The 27,096-nt window shown below is 44.1% G+C and overlaps 1 protein-coding gene and 1 long non-coding RNA gene across 7 annotated transcripts in view; one reads left to right on the top strand and one right to left on the bottom strand.

Moving 5' to 3' along the window:
- TEX2 (testis expressed 2) overlaps positions 1–27,096 on the top strand; it is a 104,505-nt gene that overhangs the window by 22,002 nt on the left and 55,407 nt on the right. For 3 of the 6 annotated variants that reach the window (XM_060645699.3, XM_060645693.3, XM_060645697.3), the window contains exon 2: positions 21,477–23,142. In XM_060645699.3, coding sequence (XP_060501682.2) covers positions 21,502–23,142 — 1,641 coding nt within the window. In that variant the 5' untranslated portion in view covers positions 21,477–21,501. Of the gene's footprint in view, positions 1–9,159; positions 9,268–18,018; positions 18,091–19,938; positions 20,128–21,476; positions 23,143–27,096 lie in introns of those variants that run through there. The other 3 variants (XM_078438293.2, XM_060645694.3, XM_060645698.3) reach the window with 3 other exon arrangements.
- LOC132687454 (uncharacterized) lies at positions 1,526–9,087 on the bottom strand. The gene is made up of 2 exons (XR_009614130.2): positions 8,608–9,087; positions 1,526–1,695 (listed from the first exon to the last, which is right to left on the bottom strand). It is a non-coding gene; the product is annotated as an uncharacterized LOC132687454 (long non-coding RNA).

The following is a 27,096-nucleotide window of genomic DNA, read 5'->3' as shown; positions in this document are numbered from 1 at the left end:
AGTTATTGAATCAGAACTTTCAACACCTTTCTGACACTTACCTTTGGAGGCCACCAAGTGTCAGACTCAAGATGTCCCAAATTGGGGGTGCCTGGGTGGCTCAGTCGGTTAAGTGTCTGACTTTTGATTTTGGCTCAGGTCATGATCTCATGGTTCATGGGATCGACCCCTGTGCTGGGCTCTGTGCTGACAGCATGGAGCCTGCTTGGGGTTCTCTCTCTTTCCCCCCTCTCTCTTTGCCTCTTCCCCACTTGCTTGCACTCTCTCTCTCTCTCAAAATAAATAAATAAACATTAAAAAAAAGATGTTCCAAACTGCACCTACTCCGTTCCCCCTAAACCTGATCCTTCTCTTATTCCCAGACATGATAAATGGGACCACTGACCACTGTCTCTCTTGTAAGCCTAAGGCTTGTCCTTGGAAATACCTTCTTCCTCCTTCCCTAGCCCACCCACCAAATCCCACCCATTTCATCTTCTCTCTCTCAGGCCCCTTGTCTCATCTCCACAGCCACCTCCCTTGTCTGGGCTACTGTCACCTTTCACCTAAAATGTAAGAGTGTAACTGACCTTTCTGAGTCCCTTCTTGTCCCTTTCCAGTCTGTTTTCACACTGCACCGAGTGAGCTTTTCAGAACGTGCATCTGATCACCTCCGTACCTGCCTCGAGACAACATACAGTGACCCTTCAGCTGTTCCTCATTGCTCTTGGTGTGGCCTTCAAAGTCCTGCATGACCTGGTCCCTGCCTACCTTTCCAGTCTCATGCTGTGTCCACTGTACCCACATTCAAGGGGCTTCTTTGTATTCCTCTGTTAGGTTGTGCTCCTGCCTCAGGTCCCTTGCTCATGCCATGCTCCCTTCTGGACTACCCACATTACAGTCCTGGCCAACTCAGACTCATCCTTGAGATGTCAGCCCAATTCCCACTTGCTCCAGGGACCCTTCTGTGACTGATCCTCAAACTGATTAGGTTTCCCTACAGGCTGTGCCCTCCTGGTACCCTTCACGTTACTTCAGAGCCCTTGCGTTGATTATTCGATGATATCTCTCACAGCCCTTCTCTAAGCTCCCTGAGGGCTATTCCAGTACTGCTTTGCGCATTGTAAGGCAGGATACAAATGGCAAGTACCGGATGCTAAATTGTGGTCTCTGCTCTTAGAGCTTAAATCCCACATGTGCAGCTAGAAAGGTTTGGCTGAAATTAAAATGTTTGTGCAAACAGACCTGTAACAGTGCATAAATTGTGAAGTCAGGAGAGCCTTAGGGCGCCTGAGCGGCTCAGTTGGTTAAGCATCTGACTTCAGGTCATGATCTCACAGTTCGTGAATTCGAGCCCCGCATCAGGCTCTCTGCTGTTAGCATGGAGCCTGCTTTGGATCCTCGTCTCCCTCTCTCTCTCTCTCTCTCTCTGCCCTTCCCCTGCTTGCGCTCGCTCGCGTGCGCTCTCTCTCCCTCTCTCTCTCTCTCAAAAATAAATAAAATAAACATTTAAAATAAAAGAGAGAGCCTTAGATCTACAATCAACTCCAAATTCTTGTTTTATAGACATAATAAATTGAGAAGAAAATAAGAGCTTGTCTTTGGATGTTGTTTTTGAAGTCAGTTTCCATATGGTAGTCCCTGAAGACATTTAGATGAACATTTTGTGGGGTAGTTTACATAGGGAAAATCTGTGGTAGCAGCTGCCTGAGATGGCTAGTATAAAAGGGAAGACAGATATCAATAAAGTCACCAGGTAATCAATAACGTGGATGGAACATTTGCTACACAGCCTCATCTGATGTAGCCTCTCACTGTCTCAGGGAAGTCCCAGCTAATTGTGACTGACTTCCCTAAGATGGAAATATGTTCCCATAGCACACAAAAAGGGATGTGCAGTATTTTTAGGGTTTTCTTAAAATTTTAGTACATGCAATAGAACATTTACTTATATACAGCAATAAAGTAGGGGAGGTGGGGAGACCACGTAGTGCTGAGGGCTGATTAGGTCCTGCCGGATTTCTTTTTGCTGTAAACTGTGGTGTACTATACTCTAAGAAAGTCTTCCCGATGCGGAGCATATTTCCTTAATAGGTTGATTGTCATCCCAAGCAGGCTTTGAGGGGCCTATAACAATACAACTAAGTATTTTATAGTCTGTTCTGTGAATTACTACAAGTTGCTTTGTTTTGTTTTTTAAGGTAGATTTCACACCAAGCGTGGAGCCCAACGTGGGTTGGGGCTTGAACTCACAACCCTGAGATCCAGACCTGAGCTGAGATCAAGAGTCGGATGCTGAATCCCGTACTGGGACTTTTTAAAAAGTACTTTTCAGGGCACCTGGGTGGCTCAGTCGGTTGAGCATCTGGCTCTTGATTTCGGCTCAGGTCACGATCTCATGGTTCATGGGTTTGAGCCCCATCACAGGCTCTGCACTGAGAGTGCAGAGCCTGCTTGGGATTCTCTCTCTGCCTTCCCCCGCTCACTCGTGCTTGTGTGTGTGTGCATGCGTGCACGCTCTCTCTCCCTCTCTCAAAAATAAATAAATAAACTTAAAAAAAAAAGTACTCTTCATTGCTTTCCTGAGGTGTCTTTAGACTCAGGGTTCCCCCTGGAGTTGATGCTCTCCCTGGACAGACGGTGTGAAGGTCTTTGTCTTTCAGTGATGGGCTTGGCGTGCAGCCAGTGCTCAATAAATGTTGAATAGATGTAAGTCTTTATTGAATCACAGAGCACCTGTAGAGAGCTTCTGTTGACCATGGATTGATTTGTCCTTGGAAATAACCTGAGCGAGGCAGTAAGTGCAGAGGTGTAGAGCATGGCCTTGGACCGTGAGCCCTGGCTCTGCTAGTCAGTAGTTTTGTTGCCTTGGTAAGTTGCCTAAACCACTTTCGTCCTTTTCCCACATCTGCAAAATGTGAGAAGAATAATAGTACTTACCTCTCCGAGTTGTTTGGTTTAAACAAGATCTTCTTGGTAAGGCCTTGAGGCCTCGAGGCCTGTGTAAAAGTTAACATCTCAGCTCAGAAAGTGGCTGCATAAAGTTTTTGGATGAAAAAAACCCTTCTATTTTCTGAAGATAACCATGTGGCATCTTTATTTAAATAGAATAATTGCCAGGGCACGTGGGTGGCTCAGTAGGTTAAGTGTCTGACTTCGGTTCAGGTCATGATCTCTCAGTTAGTGGATTTAAGCCCCACGTCAGGCGCTGTGCTGACAGCCCAGAGCCTGGAGCCTGCTTCGGGTTCTGTGTCTTCCTCTCTCTCTGCCCCTCCCCAGCTTGCTCTCTCTCTCTCTCTCTCTCTCTCTCAAAAATAAACATTAAAAAATTTTTTTTAATAAAGTAACTGCCAAACAGGTCTTTGAGAAGAAATAATAATATTCCGTTGGTGTTCTTTACTCCATCCTGTCCATGGGGAGAGAGCCCTGTGGTTAATTATAACATTTCTATGCTGTCGGTGCCCAAGCTTCACAGTTTATGAAGTGCTGTCCCATTTATTCTTTCTCCTGGCAATTTGAGGGCTGGGCTTTCACCATCACGACTCTCATTTGACAGATGGGAAGATGCAGTCCCGGCGAGGCCACTCCCGAGATGTGGCACTTCCCAGCTAGTCTCAGCTGCCCCAGGCTCTGCTTTTGGGTGTTGAATTTTTGCTGTGGGACTTTATGGTATCCTAATTACACATGGATGGCCGGAAAATGCTGCTTCTGTTTTGGCATTTTGCTTTGGCCGAGTGTACTCCCTGAGGACCCACAGAAGCTGGAGGGCGAAGCCCAACAACACAGCGCTAATCATCTGGAAAGGGCAGGAAGCTGCTTCTAGGCAGTTGTTGGGCCCATGAGCAGAAGAACATCAAGATCTCAACTTTACAGCATTCTCTTCTTTGAAACGTCACATGGGGCCCCAGTACAGCCATCAGGTTTATAGTGCCTCCAGAATTAGATTAGGCAGTTTGGTTCTAAGCCGTGTACTCGTATTTCTGGTTATGAACCGCTCCTGGTGCTTATTCCCCCTTATCTACCAAGAAACAGCTTTTTCTCGTTACTTTGTGCATCCACATTTGTTTTTTTTTTTTTTTTTTTTTTTTCATTTGCCCTTCATTGCTGCCTTCTGTCTTGCTTTCGGTCCTTGAGACAGCAATGAAACAGACCTTCAGGAATGGACAGCTGTGGAGGTCCTCCCTGGCTGGGGTCAGCTCTATACCTAGGGTCTGGGTTGGGGTCGGGTTGGGGGGGTAGAAACTAGGACCAGCCCCAGGAGATGAGGCCACAACTCAAAGGGCAAACAGTGCAGTCAGGTGTATCAAAGATCAAGAGCAAAACTCAGTCCAGTTGTGTCCTATGCCCATGGAAGCAGTGGCCCACCTCTGATTCCTCATCTGAAATGAGGCTCTCTTGATTTCACAATTTATACTCTGTTACAGGTCTGAGGTAGTTCACTGATTAACCTTGACAGAGAGACACCTCCCCGCCTTTTTACTGTAGGTACAGAGCAGTCGCCTCTTACAAAGCAGTTGCTTCTAAGGCGGTGCCTTCTAACATAGATGTAGACTGGATCAACTAGTTACTGGTGCTTAGGAATGGCAGGTACTGTATTTCCAATTGACTTCCTGGTGGTTTCATCACCCTTTCCCATGTGTGTGTATGTGTGTGTGTGTAAGTTAGTAAGTATAATGTGTTCCTGATATTCTAAGTTGATTTAGACCAGTGAGTCTCAATTCCATGGTAGATATTGGGGGGCATGTGTGTTCACCTACATAGGCTGTGATTACCAGGGAATTTTTTTCAAATTATTTGTCTTCTGATCCCCCCCCCCCCCCCCCGCCTTCTCAATTATGATAAGCCCTGAGATGGGCAGGGGTGGTTGAGTCTTTTGCATGAACACATTTCCTAAGATTTTCTGGTACATTTCCCCTCCGCCCAATCCTAAGATTCATTTGCCCTTTGATTACTAGGAATAAGAAGGTGCTTAGAGGTGGCTAATCGGCTGTCCCACCAGTTTCCTAGGTAGAGCTGACCTAGGCTGGTGGTTCCAACCTGACACCTGCTAAGAAACCCCATGGGAGCCAGGGGGCCGTTTTCAGCATTTCAAAAGGCTTAATAGAAACTATGCATTACCCAGGATGAGGACACAAAAGCTACCCAAATCATCAAGTTTCTTTTCTTCTGTTTGGAATTGCAAGCCTGTATGGTTTCATGCTGATTCCAAGTTCTGATTGGCTGTAGGTGACATAATAAGAATTTCTGAGACAGGATTGGTCTCACTCTAGACATTGTTATTAGAGGTAGTATCGGGTCTCCCTCCTTAAACTGAATGTTCTCTCACTACCTTTTAGAATGAGGTTGACCTTGACTATCAGAGTTAAGCAACTGATTGTTTCTTGCTTACTTAGCAATGCTTATCATCATTACACCTGTGTCAGTGATTTGATTTCATAATGTTATTGTAAACCCTTTATGAATGTGGATTATTGGTTAAAATTTAGATCAGCATTGAAATGGAAAAATAGTAAACAGAATTAGCCAATCACTGTTAAACATCATTTGCTAGAATCTGGCAAAAATATGTGGCCAAAGTGGGGAAGGGACAGAAAAAAAGAGGTTGGTGGAACCACAGACCTCATTCAGCACCTTCATTTTAAAAGTGGTCCTTTTAACCAGCCCTGCAGTAAAAGCAAAAAATACAACTCACAGTAAAGCGCCAACTGTTAATATTTAGTCTCTGTAGCCTCCTAGGATCCTGTTAGTTGTATGTTCTTTCTTGTTTGTTTTAATGCTCACCATCCCAACTTCTGCTTTTTCATGTTGCACTACAATTTATAGACCTTTCCATATTTCTGTTTTGCCCTTGTGTTTATAATTCTTAATGGTCCCAGTTGCCAGAACTAAACCTGAAGTCAGACAGGACAGTCTCTAGTTTAGGTGGTTAGAGAGGCTGGAGACCAGCCATTTGGTCCTTGATAACATGGCCCAATGGGCAAGGATAAAGAAGATGTGCCCCGCCTGCTGTGGATGCTGATACTAAGAATTTACATATGCTAAATGGTATTTCTTAATTTTCCCAGCAGCCCTTCCGAAGTAGGCACTGTTACCTCCACTTTTCTCCAAAAGAAACAGAGGCTTTTTGCAGTAATTTGTCCAGTCACACACTGGTAAGCAGCGTAGCAGGGATCTGAAGCTGGAATGCTTGAGTGTGAATTCTTAACCAGGTTTCTCTGACTTCAGAAAACTCCCCACCTTCCACCTTAATCTTCCCAGCACACCTATTAATGTGTATTAAGGTCACAGAGACTTGACATTAAAACAAGAGCAAATGCTGCAGGCGAGCGGGAGCTTCTGGAACTTCCCATCTGCGTTAGAGTTTTGTTAGCCTTCCTGGGGGCGGAGTGGGGTGAACGGCCAGCCACATTCAGTCTTGTCTTTAGTTCCATCCTTTTGCTGGCCTTGAAGTTTCTTAGACTTGACTTGGCACAACAGTGACTGCACAAGGTCACCTGAAGCATTTATACAGTACTTTGTGGGGAAATCTTGGCTATTGGTTGCTTTTTGCACTGACCTTAGAACCTAATCCCCACTGAGGAGTGGCCACCAGGTTCCTAATTAGAAGTTATCTGTGTGCCCTGCTCTATTCTCTGGACAAATTTAAAATTTCCCCATGTTCTTGGGGCGCCTGGGTGGCTCAGTCGGTTAAACATCTGACTTCGGCTCAGGTCGTGATCTCGTGGTTTGTGAGTTCGAGCCCCGTGTCGGGCTCTGTGCTGACAGCTCAGAGCCAGGAGCCTGCATCAGATCCTGTGTCTCCCTCTCTCTCTCTCTCTCTGCCCCTCCCCCACTCATACTCATACTCTCTCTCAAAAATAAACAGTAAAAAATATTTTTTCCCCGTGTTCTCCCTGATGCCTTTTGCCATGGCGATGCTTGGAAGTCACCAAAGCAGTTCTGCTGCTGCATGGAGGTGCCCCAGGAGGAAGCATGTCCTCTGACGGCTACCTGGCTCCTATGTGTCTAGGGGCAGAGACAGGTCCAATTCCTCTGTATTTTTCCAGGGTCTTGCTTCTATTGAATGAGAAAATTTTGCACATGAGTTAAAACAGACTCCTGTCCTTGGGCTAGATTGGAAATTGGAGTTCAGATTCTAGAGGTCGGGTTGGAGCAGATGCATGAGAAGTGTTTCGATTTATACCCTGGCTTTTGGCTTCCCATTCTCTAGAATTGTCTCTTTCTGGAGTATGGACAGAGGCCTTCGTCCTGGAATTATCTGAATTCAGAATGTGTTTTTCTTTTGAGTTATCTTCTGCGTGGTTGGAAAGGTACATTTGTATCACGGTTAAGTTACACTGTGGATTGCATACATTTCATGGCCTAGAACCTACTTCCCATGTATTTTCCTTCGGGATAAATGGATTTTGAATTTCACACAACTGACTTACTGATGAACCTTTGAAAGTCAACTACTCTTGGTTGAGAATACACTTTCTATGATTACTTGTGTGGCATAAATGTTGTAGGGGGTCAGCTGGGAGGCTGGAGTTGTCTAGGAGGAAGGCCTGGGGTTCAACTCAAGCATCACTGGCTTCATGGAGGATGCTAGCACTTGACAAGGCAAGGCATTTCCAATACAGAGAGCTGCATGAATGGAGGTGGGAAGGAGGAGATAGTTCATCAAACCCAACCAGAACGTTGGGAACACGGAGAGTAACGGAAAATAAGGTTGAGAGAGAGGGTGGCCGTGTAATGTTGGACCCTGAAAGCCAAAGAGACACAAGAACACGAAAGGTTTTTGAGCAGAAGAATGACGTGATGAGAGTAGTGTTTAAAGAAGACAAGCCTGGTGGCAGGATGCCATGTGGGTGGAGATGGGACAGGGGATGAAGCCAGAAGGAAATGTTGAGGTGTGAGGTGATAAAAGAACTCCGTCAAGAGGATGTGGGGAAGAAAAGAGGTTTGGAGAATAAAGAAAGAAGGGAACATCAGAGATGACCTTTGGGGTTGGATCCTTGGTGGTTGGAGAATCAGTGGTCCCTAGTGTGGGGTTGGGTTGGGTGGGCAGGAATGAGGGGACAAATGGGTCCATTCGGTTTAGAATTAGACCTCTCTGGACCTAGATAAGATCTGTGTGTGGGTGTGGATTAGAGAGGAACAGATAGAAGAATTTCTAGCCAAGGGATGAGAATAGTGATTCGTGTGCATAATTGGGTATGGGAGACAAGACGGCAACTCCTACCACCTTCCCAGTGAATTAGGGGCAGGGCCATCTGCTTAGAGGGAGAAAGGAGGGAGACAAAACTGGAGGCCTGGATGAGAGACAAGGCCTGGAATCGCACCACTAGGAGATCTGACTAAGAAATCAGTGAGCTCATTCAGGAATTTCCTGGAAACAGCAATGTCCTAGTCCAGGTCTGCATGCTCAGATCCCTCCTGACTGGGATCTGGAGAAGTCCGTCCCCCGACCCCCCACCGCAGGTGGGATGGAGGTCCATGGAGAGGTCCATGGCAGTGGGAGTGACTCGCGGGCCTGGGGGTGGGGACGCCTCACAGGCAGTGGATAGCAGTGTTAATGATTTACAGAGGGTGGTACACATGGTGGTTTCGTCTTAAAAACTAGGCCAGCCCTTCTCTTTCTCTTACCTTGCTCTCTTCCCATTTGAAAACAAAACCAAAAACGCTAGGCAGTGGAGGAGGGAGATCATTTGTCGTGAGAGGGTATGGAGTTGTGTCCCTGTAAGGATAGGTGGGAACCTGGAGGAGGAATAATTTGAATCCAAAAGAGAGTGAAGCTTTCCGTTGCCACGGCACACACACAAGCGCTGAGTATCTGCATCTCGTCTTCTGGAGACTCAGCGAACTCTCCACCTGTGTCCAGAAGAAGTGAGGGATGTTTCCACAGCTGGTCTAAGCAAGACAAGGTCTAGAAGTATTTCTTAATGTGAGATGAACTGTTTCAATATTATTAGAAAAATATTTTGACTTAATTGCCTTAGACACATCAATCAGTTCAAGTGTATTCTGGTTTCCTGTACTTGACTTGAGCAATTGCCAAGAATTTCTCTTGGCGAAATGAGAAAATAAGACTCTAGGTTCTGTTCCATGAATATTGAATCATAGAACCATAGACATAGAGAATTTAGAGCTTTCTGGAAAATTCCTTGAAGACCAGGAGGGTCCCCTCAGTTTACAGTGAAAAAACCCAAGGCCCAGGGAGGTGAAGTGGGTGAGCTCCATCACTGTCATTTGAGTGGCATGGTCTCCCTCCGAGCTCCTGACCCTGCTGCCTCATGGCTTCACTAGGTATGAATTTTCAGTGGCTGATGCTTCTACCAACTGAACAGTTATCAGAATCTCACACTTGGGTGGAACTTTTGGACTTGGTCTATCACTAGGCTGCCTTCAGCTCAAGACCTTCCCTGTCACATCCACAATGGTGGTTGAATAGGATGGGGGAATGTTATCTGATGGGGCCTGCAGGCAAGTTGGCCTCTCTAGAAGGAACCTCAGTGTGGCCAGTTGGCCATCCAGGACCATGCCTCTGCCAGGAATGCAGTACCTTGTGACTTTGAAGATCTTCATCATGGTCTTGGGTTTCTTGCCTCCTTCCCTTTCCTGATCATCTGTCCCTCACTTAGAATGTACTCTCAATCCCTGAGTCTCTGTGGTTAGCCCGTCAAGTCTACCAGGGCCAGCTCACATATGGCTCTGTGAAACCTTCATTCAAGTCACATTCTCTTACCTCCACCCATTACTTCCTTTCTCAGAGAGTGGAAAAGCTAAGCAATCAGTAGATACGAATGGATTCAGATATATAAACTAGGTTTTCTATAAGGAATCTACTCCTAAAATCATTTTTGCACTACATGCTAACTAATTTGGATGTAAATTTTAAAAAGTAAAAAACATAAAATAAAATAAATTTAAAAAAATAAATAAACTAGATTTTCTTAGTGTACTAATACGATTTGGAGGGGAAAGATTCAAATACTTGACCGTTTATTATGGCTAGGAAATACAGAGAAATTATTGTTCGTATCAGTCCATTTTTCTCAAGAGTTTGATCCTTGTATGAGGAACAGAGAACAGTATGTGTGTTGTATATGCTATTGTCATCATTTTCTGCAATGATTTCAGAGACTGATGCTCTTATGCTGATGAAATGGGGAAGGCCTCCTTGGGAAGTATAAAACCCAGAACTGTAAAGTTAAGAGACTGAGAGATTCAACACCTCAAAATAGAAAACTTTATATATTTAAAAATTAAGTTAAAAGTCAGATCAGAGATGGGGGAAAATATTGCAACACACAGGAGAGAAAGTGGTAACTGTCCATGACTCATAAAGTGAGTAGGAAAAATGCTTGAGCAAAGAAGTATGAATGACTGGTTAACAGAAGAAGGGAAACAGAGGGGGGAAAGCTTGAAGTGATTATCAAAACATTGAGATGCCTTTTTACTATCAATCAGATGGACAAAAATTAAAAACGATGTTCAGTCTTGACAAAAGTTCAAGGTGGATGCTTCATACATCGTTAGCAAATTGGGCGAATTGGCAAGACAGTTCCAAAATTGTAAACAGGCACCTCCTTTGAGCCATCAATTCCACCTCTAAGAATGTACCCTACAGATAGAGTTGCACTTGTATACAAGATTTATAGGAAAGGCTTTTCAAGATAGCATTGTTTCTGATAGTGAAAACTCAAAAAAACCCTCAAATTTCTATCAAAGGAATGAGTAAGTGGATGATGGTATATCTGTACTATGTGGAAAAAGCATGTGCGTGTGTGCGTACCTGCTGACTTCTATAGATAGGCATGGGGAGAAGTCCAAGAAATAGTAAGTGAAAAACAAACTGCAAAGCAATCTGTATAGTATGATCTCATTTAAGACAAAAAAACAGAAACAGTTTTATGTGTTTGTGTGTGTTGATAAATGCAAATAAAACGAGTGGAAGGAAGGATACATTCTAAACTGTTGATTCGAGGGGAGCAGGAGAAAACTTCACTTTTCTTCTGCATACATCTGTTTTAGAAGGTTTCTACAATGAGCTGGAAAACTGTTGTTTCGAAATTGTACATATGCTATTTAACCCCTAATACCGCTTCTAAAACTATTTACTGAGGAGATAATCAGAGAGGCAGTCAAAGGCTGTGTATCTGTGTATAAAATCATAATGTATTGTAGCATTGTTTGTAACAGCAAAAAATTCCAAGTGATGTGGATGTGATGAAATGGTTCTGTTATAGAATATTCATTTTATCTAGCTATTTAAAATCATGTGTAAAAGAATCTCTGTTGATGTGAGGAAATACTTACAAGCACAGATAACATTTAAGGAATGCTTGTTCTATACCAGGGACCATGCTCAGTGCCTTACATAAATTGTTTTATTTAATCTGAACACTCTTTTACCGTTCCCATTTTACAGATGGAGAAACAGAGGCTTAAGACCCTTAAACAGAGGCTTTAATTTGCCTGAGGGTCACACTCCTCCCAAGTTATTGGAACTGAAGCCAAAGGCCTCATTGATACCCATGTGCTAGATTACTTCTCTGTGGAGTCTTGTGTATAAAAACAGATCGCATGTATACATATGGTGTGACTCATTTTATAAAAATGAATCTTTTCTGTAACTTAGTTTTCTCATGGGTAAGGTGGGGGAGGGAAGGACTAGTACAATTTTATATTCCAAAGATCGTGATTTTATTTTAAAGATTGGCATGCATTTACATGTAATTTTTTTTCCCACATTTTGGAAGTATTTGGTCTAAAATTAGAAAGTAAAAATTACTGATATGCCCATTATAGAGAGAAGACTGGCATTAATGCTGCCTGCTGCCCTCTATTTTTTTTTTTTTTTTTTTTTTTTTGAGAGAGAGAGAGAGAGTGAGTGCGAGAGCATGGGGGAGGGGCAGAGGGAGAGAGAGAATCTTAAGCAGGCTCCACGCCCAGTGTGGAGCCAGACACAGGGCTCCATCTCAGGACGGTGAGATCATGACCTGAGCCCAGATCAAGAGCCTGACGCTTAAACAACTGAGCCACCCAGGCGCCCTCCACCCACCTCTGATTTTGCCTAGTGCATGTATGGAATGAACATTATTGAGGGACTTAATAGTTACTGCAAAATTGTTTTCAGAAAAGTTTTTTACTAATCATGTTCCAACCATTAGGGCAACAATAATCAGTTTGTCTCAGTGTGCCTTTGAGAGCATCACAGATTATATTTCAGTGATGGTTTTCGATGACTAAAATTGTTTCACTGATTTGTTTCCCAGCTATCTGTTGCTTTCAGTGAGCTGAGCCTTTTTCGTTTGTTTGTTCCTTGGCCATTTGAACTTTTAGTTGAATTGCCTGTTTACGTATCTATTGATGCTGTATTGGGAATTATCTATTGATGACACCTTCCTAAACTTGACCATTTAAGACCTTAAGAAGGACTATCAGAAAGTCCTTATAAGGGGAAGTTCCACTCTTAGGTAGATGCATTTTTCTTACAGGGATGGATTGGTGGTCTGTGGTTAACACCTGATTTCTTTCTTTCTTTCTTTCTTTCTTTCTTTCTTTCTTTCTTTTTTAAGTTTATTTATTTATTTTGAGAGACAGTATGTGCACGAGCACACAAGCATACACTTGTGTGGGGGAGGGGCAGAGAGAGAGCTGGGAAGAGAAAAAGAGAATCCCAAGCAGGCTCCGCCCTGTAAGCGTGGAGCCTAACTTGGGGCTTGAACCCACAAACTGCAAGATCATGACCTGAGCCGAAGTCGGATGCTCCATGGACTGAGCCACCTAGGCACCCCTAAAACCTGACTTCTTAACCACTTGGAATTGATTTGGCTTGAAAATTTAAGGAATGGTTGGTGAAAGGTACACAGCACCTCTTTGCACTTCCTTTGCAACTTACTGTGAGCCTATAATTATCTCAAAATAAAATTTTAAAAAGTTCAAGGAAGGTAAAACTTAGGCTGCCTCCTGTTACTACCTGTAACTGGCCTTGATCATTCTGTCTGGTACAACAGTGGGAGGCAGGAGGGAGCAACGTTTGCCAACAGATCCAAAGCCAAATAATGGTGAGGAACGCCGCTTTTGTTGTTGTTGTTTTTAAAGTTTATTTATTTATTTTGAGAGAGAGAGAGAGGGAGAGCACAAGTGTTGAAGGAACAGAGAGAGAGAGAGAGTCCGAAGCAGGCTCCGCACTGTCAGCACAGAGCCTGATGTGGGGATCAAACTCAAAAACCGTGAGATCATGACCTGAGCCGAAACCAAGAGTTGGACGCTTAACCAACTAAGCCACCAGGTGCCCCTTTTTGATGTTTTTTTTTTTAATTTAGAAATAATTTCAGTATTTAAAATAGTTGCAAAAAATAAAAACTGAATAAGGAGCACTATAACTCTTTCCCAGATTTGCGTGTTGTTAACGTTAGACCCCATGAACATCAGCTTTTGAAATGTGTTATTTGGTGAACACAGCCACTAACGACTCTTTTCTTACCCTTCTTCCAGATTTCCAACACCTGCCTCCTAGCTTCCAGGCACTCACTCACCTGAACAAAAACATCTCTTCCCAGTTTTCACACTTCTCAAGAATCTACAGGGGTTCTGTTTCCTAAGATTTAAATACAAAACCAGGGGCATATGGGTAGCTCAGTCGGTTGAGCGTCCAACTCTTGGTTTCAGCTCAGGTTGTGATCTCATGGGTCATGGGATCGAGCCCCACGTTAATCTTCATGCTGAATGTGGAGCCTGCTTGGGATTCTCTCTCTCCCTCCCTCTCTCTCTCTGCCTCTTCCCCGCTCATGCATGCTCTCTCTCTCAAAAAAATAAATAAGTATAAATCCAAATGCTTAGCCTTTCAAGGTTTTGAATAATTGATTCCCTGCCCTTAATTCAAATATTAGCCTTCCTCCCACACCCCCCAGTGCAGCCCCTCAGCCATAGCTAACCCAACCATTCAGCGACCCTCTTGTTCCCATCTCTGTGCCTTTCCATGCTCTGATGCTTCATAACTGCAATATTCTTTTCATGTGTAGGCCGCAGCCATAACTTTTCTTTCTTTTTTTTTTTTTTTTTTAATTTTTTTTAATGTTTATTTTTGACACACAGAGAGAGAGACAGGGCATGAGCGGGGGAGGGGCAGAGAGAGAAGGATACACAGAATCCAAAGCAGGCTCCAGGCTCTGAGCTGTCAGCACAGAGACTGATGCGGGGCTTGAACTCACAGACCGCGAGATCATGACCTGAGCTGAAGTCAGACACTCAACCGACTGAGCCACCCAGGCGCCCCCAGCCATAACTTTTCTGCTTAAAAAAAAAAAAAAAAAAAAAAAAAAAAAATATATATATATATATATATATATATATATATACATATATATATATATATATATATATATATTCCCAGACTTCTTGACTTAATTAGCACCATCTGATTTGGGCATACCTGTTCCAGGTTTTTATTTTACTCTAGGGCCTTTTTGCTTTCGTATAGATGTCATACACGATGTCCATCTGTTGTCTCCTTGAGTTCCCCGCAGTGGGTGGCACCGGCGTTAACCTTTGTAAACCTCCATAGACTTTGTGTGGTTGTGCTGGAGGCGTGACCTGGTTTTGAATGAGTTACTGTGAACTGAACTTGGATTTCATTATTAGATCTATCTAGCAGTCTGTAAAGCAAAATTCTAATCGTGTTGATGCGTTTGAACACCTTTTTCCTCCATGGGTATGGCATTCTTCCCAGCTAGACCTTCTTTGCGGCCGGTAAAAGGTCCATGCCTTGTGGCCCAAGAGGGTGGACCTGTTGTTTATTAGCAGTTATAAAACCTGTGTTGTGTTGTTTGTGGTGCTTGAACCCTGCCAGGCTGGAAGAAACTTTGGAGGGTGGGTCTCAGAATCTAAGAACTAATGGGAAAGGCATTCTGAGTTTCTAACAATCAGTCCAAGTGTCTTGAGAGGGTTGCCTGTGCTGGAAGTAGAGTACTTTCTTTTCTCTTGCTTTTCTTTTCTTAAATGAAACTAAGGCCCGAGCTAGTTCATTATCTATAATGTCAATATTGATTTTTGTTTGCGAGGTGGAGTATTAACAGATTAGAATGGCTGCTGGCAATTCTCAGCTGCTTCATTGAATTTAAATGAATCAAGGGATAGCTGTTAAGATGCACTTGAGATTTTTAGACTAAATCAGACCTTTCTACTATGGTGGGTTTGACTAGATTCACCTGTTTCCTCAGCAGCATCAAGGTGGAAAAATGGAGTCTTAAGGCCTCTTTCGTATTTTTTATAAAACCAAATCCTATTAAAAAATGCACAGATAAGAGGTATTAAGCCATCCTCTGCAACACAATGCAGCTTGCTTCTATTCCCCTGCCAAGAGAAGTTTTTGAATTAAAACTATTGACTGACTCAACCCATGCTAGCAGATGGTATTCATACATCATATGTCCAAGTGCAAGCTTGTTCAGAGGCAGCAAATATCTAACAGGCTGAATTTTACAAAGACAAAGCATTTTAATAATGATCTTGAAGGATTAGTGATGCTCCTGAGAAATGAGGCATATTCCAAACAGGCTTGTTTCCTAAGATCTGCTGTGTTACTGTACACACTTTATCTGGAAACCAGTTCCGTTTGCAGTCAGAATCACTCTCTTCCCTCCTTGCTTCCCCCTCTGACTTTTTCCTTCCTCCCGCACTCCTTCTAATCTAGTATATGAATTAGAAAGTAATAATAATGTTGATCATAATGGCCACATCACTATTTGTTTTAATGTGGGAGGACCAAGTGGGATGGGTTTCTGATAAGTGAGCAGCCTGGAAGGAACTATTTTCTCTTTTTATGACTCTATAAAATCCCAGGATTGAATTGTTTCAAATACAGATGGAGGTAGGAAGGGCAGTTTTTATTAGAATATTAGCCCCCTCCCCCCGCAAAAAAAAAAAAAAAATCATCAGAATTCAGGGAGGTTATTATATTTGAGTTAATAAATGCCAAAATTGAGTCTTGAAATAGTTGTTCATCTTTCATTATATAGTCTGATTTATCATTGATTGGTTTTTCATGGCCTCATTAACGACAATAACCTTTTTGAGTGACTAGAAATAAAATAAATCTCATGGATGTTTCATATTCTAACTCTGACTGTACTAAGTTTGAGAGCCTCACAGACTTCGTGATAGGGCAGTTGGCTGCTACCTTCCTGTTTAAGGTCTTTGTTTTTTATAAGCTCAGGTTAGATGAGAGCCATTGATTTATTCCTTGTTTTTAGACTGGATAGGATAGAATCCTGCATAAATGCTAGGGAGAGAAGCCCTTCTTTGAAGCTTTCTCAGTCTTAATGAGAGCAGTGACCATCTTTACAAGGCATAGTAACTTTAATGGAGAATGGCAGTCAAGACCTTAGGAAAGACCCATCAGCAAAAGAGTTTCAAATATCCTTTTTCCCTGAAACATACGTGGGTAAGGTGCAGGGGCCATTGGGCTCTAAAGTTTTTTTGACCCCCACAAAGTATGGGAGCATAAATACAATTGCACTTGTTACCTAAAAATGTAACCGTATGGTAAATACTAAAGAGCAGTGTGAGCTTTTTGAATAGAATTGTTTTAGTTGGCATGATAAGTAGTTCACAGTGTTAATATCACATCATTGTGAAGTTTTGAATGAATATTTTTCAAAATATTTTTTATTTCCAATTTATGGTTAAATATACATAGCACTAAATTTACCATCTTAACTCTTTAGGTGTCCAATTCAGTAGTGTTAGTAGCTCCACATTGTTTTGCAACCAGTCTCCAAAACTTCTTCATCATACAAAACTGAAAGTCTGTGCCCGTGAGACATCTCCTCGTTTCCCCTTCCCCAACCCCCGGTAACTGCCTTCTACTCTGTGTTTATATGAAGCTGACTACTTGAGAAAGCTCAAATAAGTGGACTCACACAGCATTTGGCTTTTTGTGACCAGCGTACTTCACTTAGCGTTATGTTCTCAAAGCTCTCAACTCGAAGAGGGCCGGTTTGCTCCTTGTTCACCCACTGCTGAGCACGTGTGGCCCTCTGGAGCAGCTCATGGTGGAAGGGTCTTCAGCTAGTGCTGTATCTCAGCCAGCCCTGGACTTTGATTTCTGCTCAGAAGAGCACTAAAATTCAAGTTCCTGGGGCGCCTGGCTGGCTCCGTCGGTTGGGCGACCAACTTCGGCTCAGGTCATGATCTCACGGTTCATGAGTTCAAGCTCCGCCTCCGGCTCTGTGCTGACAGCTCAGAGCCTGGGGCCTGCTTCAGATTCTGTGTCACCCCTCTCTCTGCCCCTCCCCCACTCACACTTTTCTCTCTCTCTCTCTCTCTCTCTCTCTCTCTCTCTCAAAAATAAACATTTAAAAAAAATAAGGAAATAAATAGTTCCCATTTGTCAGAATCATCCAGTGTTTTGAGGGCAAGAATGGCTTCTCCAGAGCTCTTCTCCGGGTTCCCATTTTCCGTAGTCTCAGCCTGGTTATTCCTTTCCCAGTTGTTAAAATTTCAGTGCTTTTCAGAAGTTTTCGGGGTTTTTTTTTTTTTCCCTTTCTTTTTAATATTGAATTCAGTGTTAGTTTTCAGCAGAATGGTGAGCCTGATAATACAGCTTGCCCTCCCAGACACCGGACCTCCGGCCTCAGTTTTTCAGTGTTGTCTCTAACATTCCCATCCATTCTGGGGCTGGACACAGTAAATCTTCAGCCCCACTTTGCTCATGACCAAATCAGACTTTTGCTTAAATGAATCTCTGGCAGGAAATCCTATATGGCAACATAAGATATAGGCCCTCCCCCTCTGAGGACTCTGGAGTCAGGGTCAAAGCCCGGGGTCCTGTGATCTGCTGGTGGCTTTGGAAGAAGGAGACCTGTTGGGAAGGAAATTTCCTTTTCGGGCATTTCAGTTCCCAAGGGCTTGATAAGGTTGTCTCCTTTTTTGAAGCGCAGTTATAATTGAGTTTGGGTGGTGGAGGGCAGGCGCTAGTGAGCTAGGTACTTTTTTAGGATACTAGGTTGTCGGATGGATAATGAGACGACTCTCCATTTCTCCATGCAGCTGGTCACAGGCTGGTTGTTGAGAACTGAGCCCTTAGTTCCTGGGAGAGCTGTCCGTGGAGGAGCACAGACGGCGGGTGCTAGGACAAAGCAGTCATAAAGAATGTGCGTGATGTGCTAGAGGAAGCAGCTTGCTGTGGTGAAAAAGGCATCAGGACATCAGTGTCAAAAGCCCATGTCTAACTGTCCCTCCCTCCCCCTCCTTTAGTCAGTGCTGCGGCCTTGAACAAACCACATAATCTTCCTGGGCAACAGTCAGGTGCTTTTTTCTCTTGACCTTGGCTGTCCTGCAGGGCTGTGATTGTGGGAGGGTCAGTTTTGCTGGCCCCAGCAGCCAGCCAATGGGAGGACAGAGAGGAGGAGGCTTGCAGTAGTCCCCAGGAGGAGGGAGTGACCACTTGATGGGTTGTCTGGAACCCATAGTATCCACTCTGGTTCCAGGACACTCAATTATCCAGCAATTTTGGTCCTAGAAGCAGCTTTTCTTTAGTCTCATCCCCTCATTTTGCAGACGAGTGAACAGAGCCCTGAGATTTTCTTGTATTTAAGCAGTAGCAGTGCTGCTCTGGCCTCACGTGGCATGTATTTGTAAAAGCAAACAAGCACAAAAAGCACACCAGTGAAATAAATGGTCAGGGTGGATTTGGGGGAGTTTACTCTGGATCTCTCAGGCTACTTACCTGAGCCCAGGAGAGAGACATTAGATGATGAGCCAGACTGCCTGCCCTTAGCTGGATCTCTGGCATCCAGCTCTCCACGGAGTCCCCCGTGGGCCCTGCTGGCTGACACAGGCCTTGAGACAGTCTGATCAGAGATTAGCAGAGGTCCCTTCAACTGGCAAGTCAGGGCCTGACTCTGTGGAGAGGTGGGCGAGCAGGCCCCTGATGGTGCTCCTTCCTGGGCAGGTGCCTGCTCACTGTGCCACAGGCTCCTGGATACACTACTGTTTTCTCCCGTGGGCCCCTTCCTGGACCTGACTTTGCCTGCCGATTCCTAGGCCTTCCCACCCTCAACTACGGACAGGCCTCTCCACTCTCGCCTTGCTCCCCAGAAGACCAGCTCACACTGTCCAGCCCCCACATCGTGCTCTGTATTTGCACCTGTGCCCGCAGTCATTTTAACTTGCAGCCACCATGCCATCAGGCAGCCTCAGAACAGCGGAGCCCTACACGTGGTCCTTGATGTTATTAAGGCAATTTAAATGAAACTCATTTTTCAGCCTACTGAGAATTATCAACTATCAACCTTTTCTTTTTAAATTACCTCTATCATTTTCTTTTTAAATTGCCCTTAAAAAACTAGGTGACAAATGAAAAATATGTGTTGCACTTGGTATTTTTCTTACTAAGCTTTCAAACCTGTTGGCTCAAAGATAACCGGGAAGATGGTCCTAGACCGGAGGCTTTGTCTTTCTAACTTGCCCTCAGCTCTTGGATTTAAACGGCTTTGTCTGTCCTTTTCCTGAATCCACTGGTGATAGGAGAGTCTGAGGGTCATGGATGAGCAGGGGCAAAGCTCTGTTGGAAAGTTTCAGTGAAAGTAATTTCTCTTAAGTATTCATACTAAAAAAGGGGTGTTTCAGATGTGTCCATGTTGTGACTGGGCCCTTGAATGGTAATTCTTGTCATCGTTGGGGTATTTTCTGTTCTAGGGACCCAGGATCACTGTTGCCTGCCCCCCTCCCACCATGGGTTTGCCTTTTCTCCTGTTAGTAGTATCAGTTGCCAGCATTTTGGAAATTAATATTTGGCAGAAGACTTCAATATGGGAGCTCTTCAAATTGAAGAAACAAGCAAGCAATGTAATGTTGATCGTCGATGGTAGATGACTTGTTTGAGTGTATTACGTTGGGTGGTATACAATCGTCATAAACATGTAGGGTTTTAGATTTGGAAAGAACTCTTGATTCTCCATTTTACAGATGACAATTCTGAGAACCAGAGAAGTTTAGGCTTGTTCGGGGTCCCACAGAATCAACTGGAAAAGGAGAAAGTACCAGAAGCCCTATTTGGCAGCTCCCGGGGCCGCTCTTCCACTTCCCATGATGCTGCTCTTGTACCGGTGGTCTCCCAGTGCTCCCCAGCACCCCACCCCACCCACACCCTTGGAGGTAAAGGACAGACCCGTGTGGCAGGACAACCATGCCCATGCTCATCTTCACACCTTTTCCCCTCTTTCTAATCATGCCCTTTCTGTCACAACCTACCCATCCGCTTATTATTTTATTTTTTTAATGTGTTTTTTTTTTTTTTTTTTTTTTAATTTAGTATGCTCCACACCCAACATGGGGTTGAACTCATGGTCCTGAGATTGAGTTGCATAGCTCTGCCGACTGAGCCAGCCAAGCGCCCCTGACCCATCAGTTTAAAACACTGAGTGCGGTGTCCTGCTTCCTACAATGGTCTCAGCCTCCTCAGAACACCTGAAATTCATTCCTCAAGTGTGTTCTTGCTCCTTTGACAGGGTCTCTTTCCAGATTGTGGTGCCAATTTCCACTTTGTAGGGTCTGTTATGATGTGTGGTGCCCATTAGTCAATGGGGAGAGAAGTAATGTACCAGATGTCACAGAGTCGGCTTGGTGACTTTAGTTCCGCTGCCCAGGTGTCTGTCTTCTCCCCAGCTGACTGCTAAGCTCCAGAAGAGCAGAAAGCATAGCTTCCACGTCTCTGACCGTAGCCCTTCGAGTTCTTGGTTGGTGGTGGGTTACGACATTGATCCTTAATTTTTCTGCCCTCTGAATCGTGGATTCAGTTTAAAATGTGTTTCCTTTATCCTGAAGCCCCAGCATATGCCCATGTCTTCATGGCTGCCTAAATACGCTGCCATTTGGGGAATAAAGAAGCCAACAGGTCATAGCAATTCATTGACAGATTTCCCTTGCTGCCCTTGGAGACTTTGCTGCTTCTTTGCAATGGCAAGATAGTATGAGTCTTGGTGGGAGAGGCAAACCAAATAATTGTTAGGATGGCTGAGAAAATTGCAATGGAAGCAATAATCCTCCTGGGTTGGCTTTTTATAGCTAGAAAACACTGGTGAAATTTTTGTTCCAAGATCCTCAAAATCACCAGGATGCCGCATTTTATCTCGTTGGACTTCGAAAGTGATGCTGGTAACCTCTATTGTACAGGTATTTTAAGTGTTGAAATCTAGAATTGCTGATCGAAATGAGCCAGTTAAGAGGGAGGAAACGGTTACTCAGATGTTGCGAAAGTGAGACAGACTGTATGGCATTTGTAATACCAGTTTGGAGTTTGCTCATAAAAGAGAATGCCTAACTGGGATTTATCTGGTGAAAATTAAACCATCAGACCTGCTCAAGTGACAAACAGTGGCCACCTGCCAAGTCAAGGCATAATCACCGTTTGGAAGTGAGCGACATCTGTGCTCCAGTGTGCACGTGACAGTTTCTCCTGTGGAGAAGTGACTTTCTGACTTCTGGTTTTCTTGCTGTTTTTGCAGAGCCTGAGCCCTCGTGAAGCCGGCAATGACAAGTCTGAATGGTCGCCATGCCGAGAAAACCATTGACATGCCAAAACCATCAGCCCCCAGAGTGCACGTGCAGAGGTCCGTGTCCCGAGACACTATCGCCATTCACTTCTCGGCATCCGGGGAGGAGGAGGAGGAAGAAGAGGAGGAGTTCAGGGAGTACCTCGAGGAGGGGCTGGACGACCAAAGCATTGTAACGGGGCTCGAGGCCAAGGAAGACCTCTATTTTGAACCCCAGGGTGGCTATGACTCCGCTGGCCCTGCTGCTCAGTCCATCCTGGCAGATGGACTGTCCGTGTCCCCTGCCATTTTGCCCGTCTCCGAGAACACTGTAAAGCTGTTGGAGTCCCCTCCTCCGGCAGTGCAAGTATTAAGTACAGTGCCATTGGCTCTGTCCCCAGGGTCATCTTCGTCCGGGCCCTTAGCTAGCTCTCCCAGTGTGTCATCCCTTTCTGAGCAGAAAACCAGTTCTTCCTCCCCACTGTCCTCTCCTTCCAAGTCTCCTGTCCTGTCGTCCAGTGCCTCAGCCTCCACCCTCTCCAGTGCAAAACCCTTCATGAGCCTTGTGAAGTCCCTGTCGACCGAGGTGGAGCCAAAAGAGTCCCCACACCCCTCGAGGCACAGGCACTTGATGAAGACGTTAGTCAAGTCTCTGTCCACAGACACCTCCAGGCAGGAGTCGGATTCCGTGTCCTATAAACCACCGGACTCCAAGCTCAATTTACACCTGTTCAAGCAGTTCACACAGCCACGGAGCACAGGTGGAGATTCCAAAACTGCGCCCTCTTCCCCACTGACTTCTCCCTCCGATACGCGCTCCTTTTTTAAAGTGCCCGAGATGGAGGCTAAAATCGAAGACACTAAGCGTCGCCTTTCAGAAGTCATCTATGAGCCTTTTCAGCTCCTTAGTAAAATTATAGGGGAGGAAAGTGGCAGCCATAGGCCCAAAGCCTTATCTTCAAGTGCTTCAGAACTCTCCAATCTGTCCAGCTTGAACGGTCACTTGGAAAGCAATAACAACTACAGCATCAAGGAAGAGGAGTGTGACTCCGAGGGGGACCCCTATGGGAGTGACCCCAGCGGCCCCGGGAGTGACCCCCCCAGGTCCTCCGATGAGCCGCCCTCAAGAGAGGCAGAACCGAAGAGTGCCCAGGGCGGCGGTCTGAAGGATTCAGGCCTGAAGACAAGCTCCCTGGTTCTTGAGAAATGTTCCTTGTCTGCCTTGGTGAGCAAAGAGGATGAGGAGTTTTGCGAACTGTACACCGAGGACTTTGATTTGGAAGCGGAGGTGGAGAGCGGGCCGGACAAGCTCCCGGATCTCCCTGCCGGGCCCGAGGTGCCGGCGGATGATGGTCCGACTCTGGACAGCGAGGACGAGGCCCACTCGGCCGTGCAGCACCCGGAGCTGCCGGTGAAGACGCTGGGCTTCTTTATCATGTGTGTCTATGGGTACCTCATCCTCCCCCTCCCCCATTACGTGAGCGGACTCTTTCTGGGGATTGGCCTTGGGTTCATGACTGCGGTGTGCATGATCTGGTTTTTTACACCACCAAGTGCTCATAAATATCACAGATTACATAAAAGCCTACAACACTGGAACACGAGGTCCCTGGATATCAAAGAACCGGAAATACTGAAGGTAAGTCCCTCTGCAGCAGCCCGCTAGCGCCCCTCACCGTTCTCCCCCAAACAGCCTGATTTTAGATCCAACTTAATGGTCTTAGTTGACGGTCATGGTTTTCACACAAGCGGTGTTTTTAAGGCTTTGGATTCTCCTCGCTCCAGGGGCACCCAGGAGACTTCTCTGGTAAACCTCATTCTAATTCAAGTTTTACCAGTTCACTGAGGAGTTTTTCAAGGATCCTCCACGGTGCCAGTGAGTAGCATTTACATGCGGTTCAGATTTCAGTCTCTCTCTAAACTTTCCAGGGATTTGCTACTCGCTGAGTCTGTTAGGACTGCATGTGCTTGGGGCCCTGGAGAAGGGTTCAGCACTCGTGGAAAGCCAGAGAAGGACAGGAGGAAGAGAAGGCAAACTGGTGTCGGGGGTGGTTACTGATGGTACTGCTCTTTCCTGTGCGCACAGTGAGGTGTGGGCTGGAGAGAGAAAGAGAGAGAGACATCACCTTCCGGTGCGTGACAGTCTCGGGGTTTGGGCCTCCTTAGGGGGGGCGGGAAGATCCGTTAGGGTGCAGGAAGAAAATATTAGCACTTCCATTTGTATTTATTTGTACATATTTTAAAAACTTCAGGGTTTTGGGGCGCCTGGGTGGCTCAGTCGGTTAAGCGCCCGACTTCGGCTCAGGTCATGATCTCACGGTTCGTGAGTTCAAGCCCCGTGTCGGGCTCTGTGCTGACAGCTCAGAGCCTGGAGCCTGCTTCACATTCTGTGTCTCCCTCTGTCTGTGCCCCTTCCCTGCTCATGCTCTGTCTCTCTCTGTCTCAAAAGTAAATAAACATTAAAAAAAATTTAAAAAAAAACCAAAACTTCAGGGTTTTGTGTATGTTTCAAAATATTTGGAAATATATATATACAGTTGTAGCTTGTATAGTTTGTAAGTCATAGGCACATATACATGTTTTGTGTATGTATATATATATACATATATATATGCTTTTTTAATTGTGGTAAAATACAAATAACATACAACTTATCATCCGAACTTTTTTTTTTTTAATTTATTTATTTTGAGAGACAGAGCAGGAGAGGGGCAGAGAAAGAGAGAGAGAGAGAGAGAGAGAGAGAGAGAGACACTTCCAAGCAGGCTTCGCACTGACAGTGTGGAGCCCAGTGTGGGGCTCGGACTCACGAACCACAAGATCATGACCTGAGCTGACATCAAGAGTCAGATGCTTAACCAACTGAGCCACCCAGGCGCCCCACCATCTGAACCATTTCTAAATATACAGTTCAGTGGCATTAAATATATTCACATTGTTATGCAGCCATCACCGCAATCCATCCCTGGAACTCTTTTTATCTTGTACCACAGAAACTCTATCCCTTAAACACTAGCTCCTCATTCTTCTGCCTCCGGAGCCTGCAACCATAGTTCCGCTCTGTCTTTTCAATTTTGAATACTCCCGACTACCTCATATAAGTGGAATCAGACAGTAGTTGTCTTTTTGTGGCTGGCTTGTTTTACTTAGCATAATCAGAATTAGTCTGAATTTCCTTTCCTTTCAAGGCCGAGTAATATTCCATTATACGTATATACTACTTTTTCCTTATCCATTCATCCGTCAACGGGCACGTGGGTTGCTTCCACATTTTAGTTATACTGAATAATGCTGCTACGAACATGGATGTTATAGATAGCTTTTTGAGATCTTGTTTTCAACTCTTTTGGATATATACCCCAAAGTGGGAGCGCTGGCTCCTACGGTAATTCTATTTTTAATTTTTTTGGGAACTGCCATACTGTTTTCCACAGTGGCTGCACCATTTTACATTCCTACCAGCAGAGACAAGAGTTTTAATTCCTCCAACTCCTCACAAGTCGTTTTCTGTTTTATTTTGTTTTGTTTTGTTTTTTGTATTTTTTTTTTTTGTATTCAAAGCTGGTTTCATTTCTCTGTTAAAAGGTTTTTTCCTCCTCTTTGTTTAAATAAGAATGTTCAAAAAATGGCATCATCTCTTTTTATTGCAAAAAAAAAAAAAAGCCCAAAAACCAAAAAACAAAACCCAAAAAACAAAAAGCAAAAAAATCAAGGGGAAAAATCCTAAGGGTCCAAAATACTGTTTGTTTTCTAGTTTCATGAACTTTTTACCTTATTAAAAAGAAATACATGGTCAGTGTTTCAAAAACCGAGGAAACCGAAAGAAAAAAAGTTTTTTATCACACTAGTGAAAGGAACTAATGATTTTGATATATATCTTAGTTTTGTTCCTTTTTTAAATTCCTGCATGTGTGAGTGTATACATACTCGCATAGTCTTTTTGTTTTGATTTAGTGAAATCATGTATTTTGCAGTCTGACCTTTTTTCTTTTTTTTTTTTAATTAAATTTTGTTTATGTTTATTTATTTTTGAGAGAGAGAGTGTGAGCGGAGGAGGGGCAGAGGGTGAGGGAGACACAGAATCTGAAGTAGGCTCCAGGCTCTGAGCTGCCAGCACAGAGCCCGACAGGGCCTCGATCCCATGAACTCTAAGATCATGACCTGAGCCGAAGTCGGACGCTTAACCGACTGAGCCACCCTGGCACCCCTGATCTTTTTTCTTTCTTACCCCACGGCAGTATGTCATGTGACTTTCTTTTTTTAAGAGAAGCTTGTGCTGAGTCTTGAGGATGTGGCACACTTAAGCTTGGTATATGAAGTAGAATAAAAGTGACTCGTTATGGTTGCTATGCTTCTGATAGGGTGATACTGTGACGACCTGAATTACGTGTCCTCTAAGTAAGTTAGTATTCAGCAAGGAAAAATGGTACTGACATTTAACTCCAGTGCCTAACAATCATGACATTCAGTTTAAACTGGTGTGAGCACTTTATTATTTTGGGAAGTTTTAATTTTAATGCATTCCATCTTCAGTGTTGAGTCCCATCACTGCTATGTGGTAAGAGTTTACTTACTACACAGAGGATGCCAGTGGAATAGGATTTTAATATGATGGCACAGTCTGGTTTCTTTGATCCAATCATGGAAAGAGGAAAGGCAACACTGGGGTGTTGAACACCTATATCGGGCTAGGTGTTGGGTACATTCTCTCATTTAGTCCTCATTACAACCTTTTTTAGTTAGGGAGTGCTCATGAGGAGTGGAGGCACCGAAAGGTTAAAGTTCCTTGCTCGTGGTTGCACAGCTTGTGAGTGGGGGAGCCAAGAACTAATTATTTCTTTTAAGGAGGGCGTTTTGCCCTTGCTGCTGAGATAAATATATTTGAATCTTTGTGGTAAGAGAACAAGACCTTAAATGCTGTCATGGACCTATAACCCAAGCAAATTATCTTATGCTATTTTATGAGTATTCTTCCTGATTAATGTTTGAACTCTGATTGTTGTGGTAGTTCTTTTTCATTCTTAGCCTTGTTAGGGATGCCTTAATTACTGTTGAGGAAAAGTACATTTTAGCCTGAGGTCTTTTGTTTGGTATGTAGGGCTGTTTTTAGAAACCTGGCTAAATACATTCTTTATTTTAAAAAAGGGACACTACTACAGATTACAAGGGTAGGTTGTATATTGTAAGCCAAAGATTTCAAATGCAAAAGTTCTTTGGGCTTAATTAATTTTACTGAGTCGGAGATCATATTCTTGAAAACCATTGTAAAAATATGACACTTTAAAACATTTAAGCAGTGTTGACATTAAATTTAGGACCCAAATGTTGCAATAAGAAAAGGAAGTATAGTGGAGCCTGACTTTGAGCATCTATTTTCTGTTACATTCTGTCATTGGACATTGTGCTTTACTTTGCGTAAGGGGTAGGATAACACTAGCTATTGTAACAAATTAGAAGTTTGTTTCTTGCCTGCATAACACTCCAGTATAGAATGGGTGCCCATCCCACGCGTTGATTCATGGGGTCAAGTTCCTTCCATATTGTGACTCAGCACACTTTTTCTTAAAAGGCCAGATAATAAATATTTTAGGCT

This window comes from Panthera onca, chromosome E1, assembly GCF_046562875.1.
Source record: "Panthera onca isolate mPanOnc1 chromosome E1, mPanOnc1 haplotype 2, whole genome shotgun sequence".
Taxonomy (NCBI): domain Eukaryota; kingdom Metazoa; phylum Chordata; class Mammalia; order Carnivora; family Felidae; genus Panthera; species Panthera onca.
Note: the sequence above shows the minus strand (reverse complement) of the source record. Positions and strands in the feature narration are given on the sequence as shown.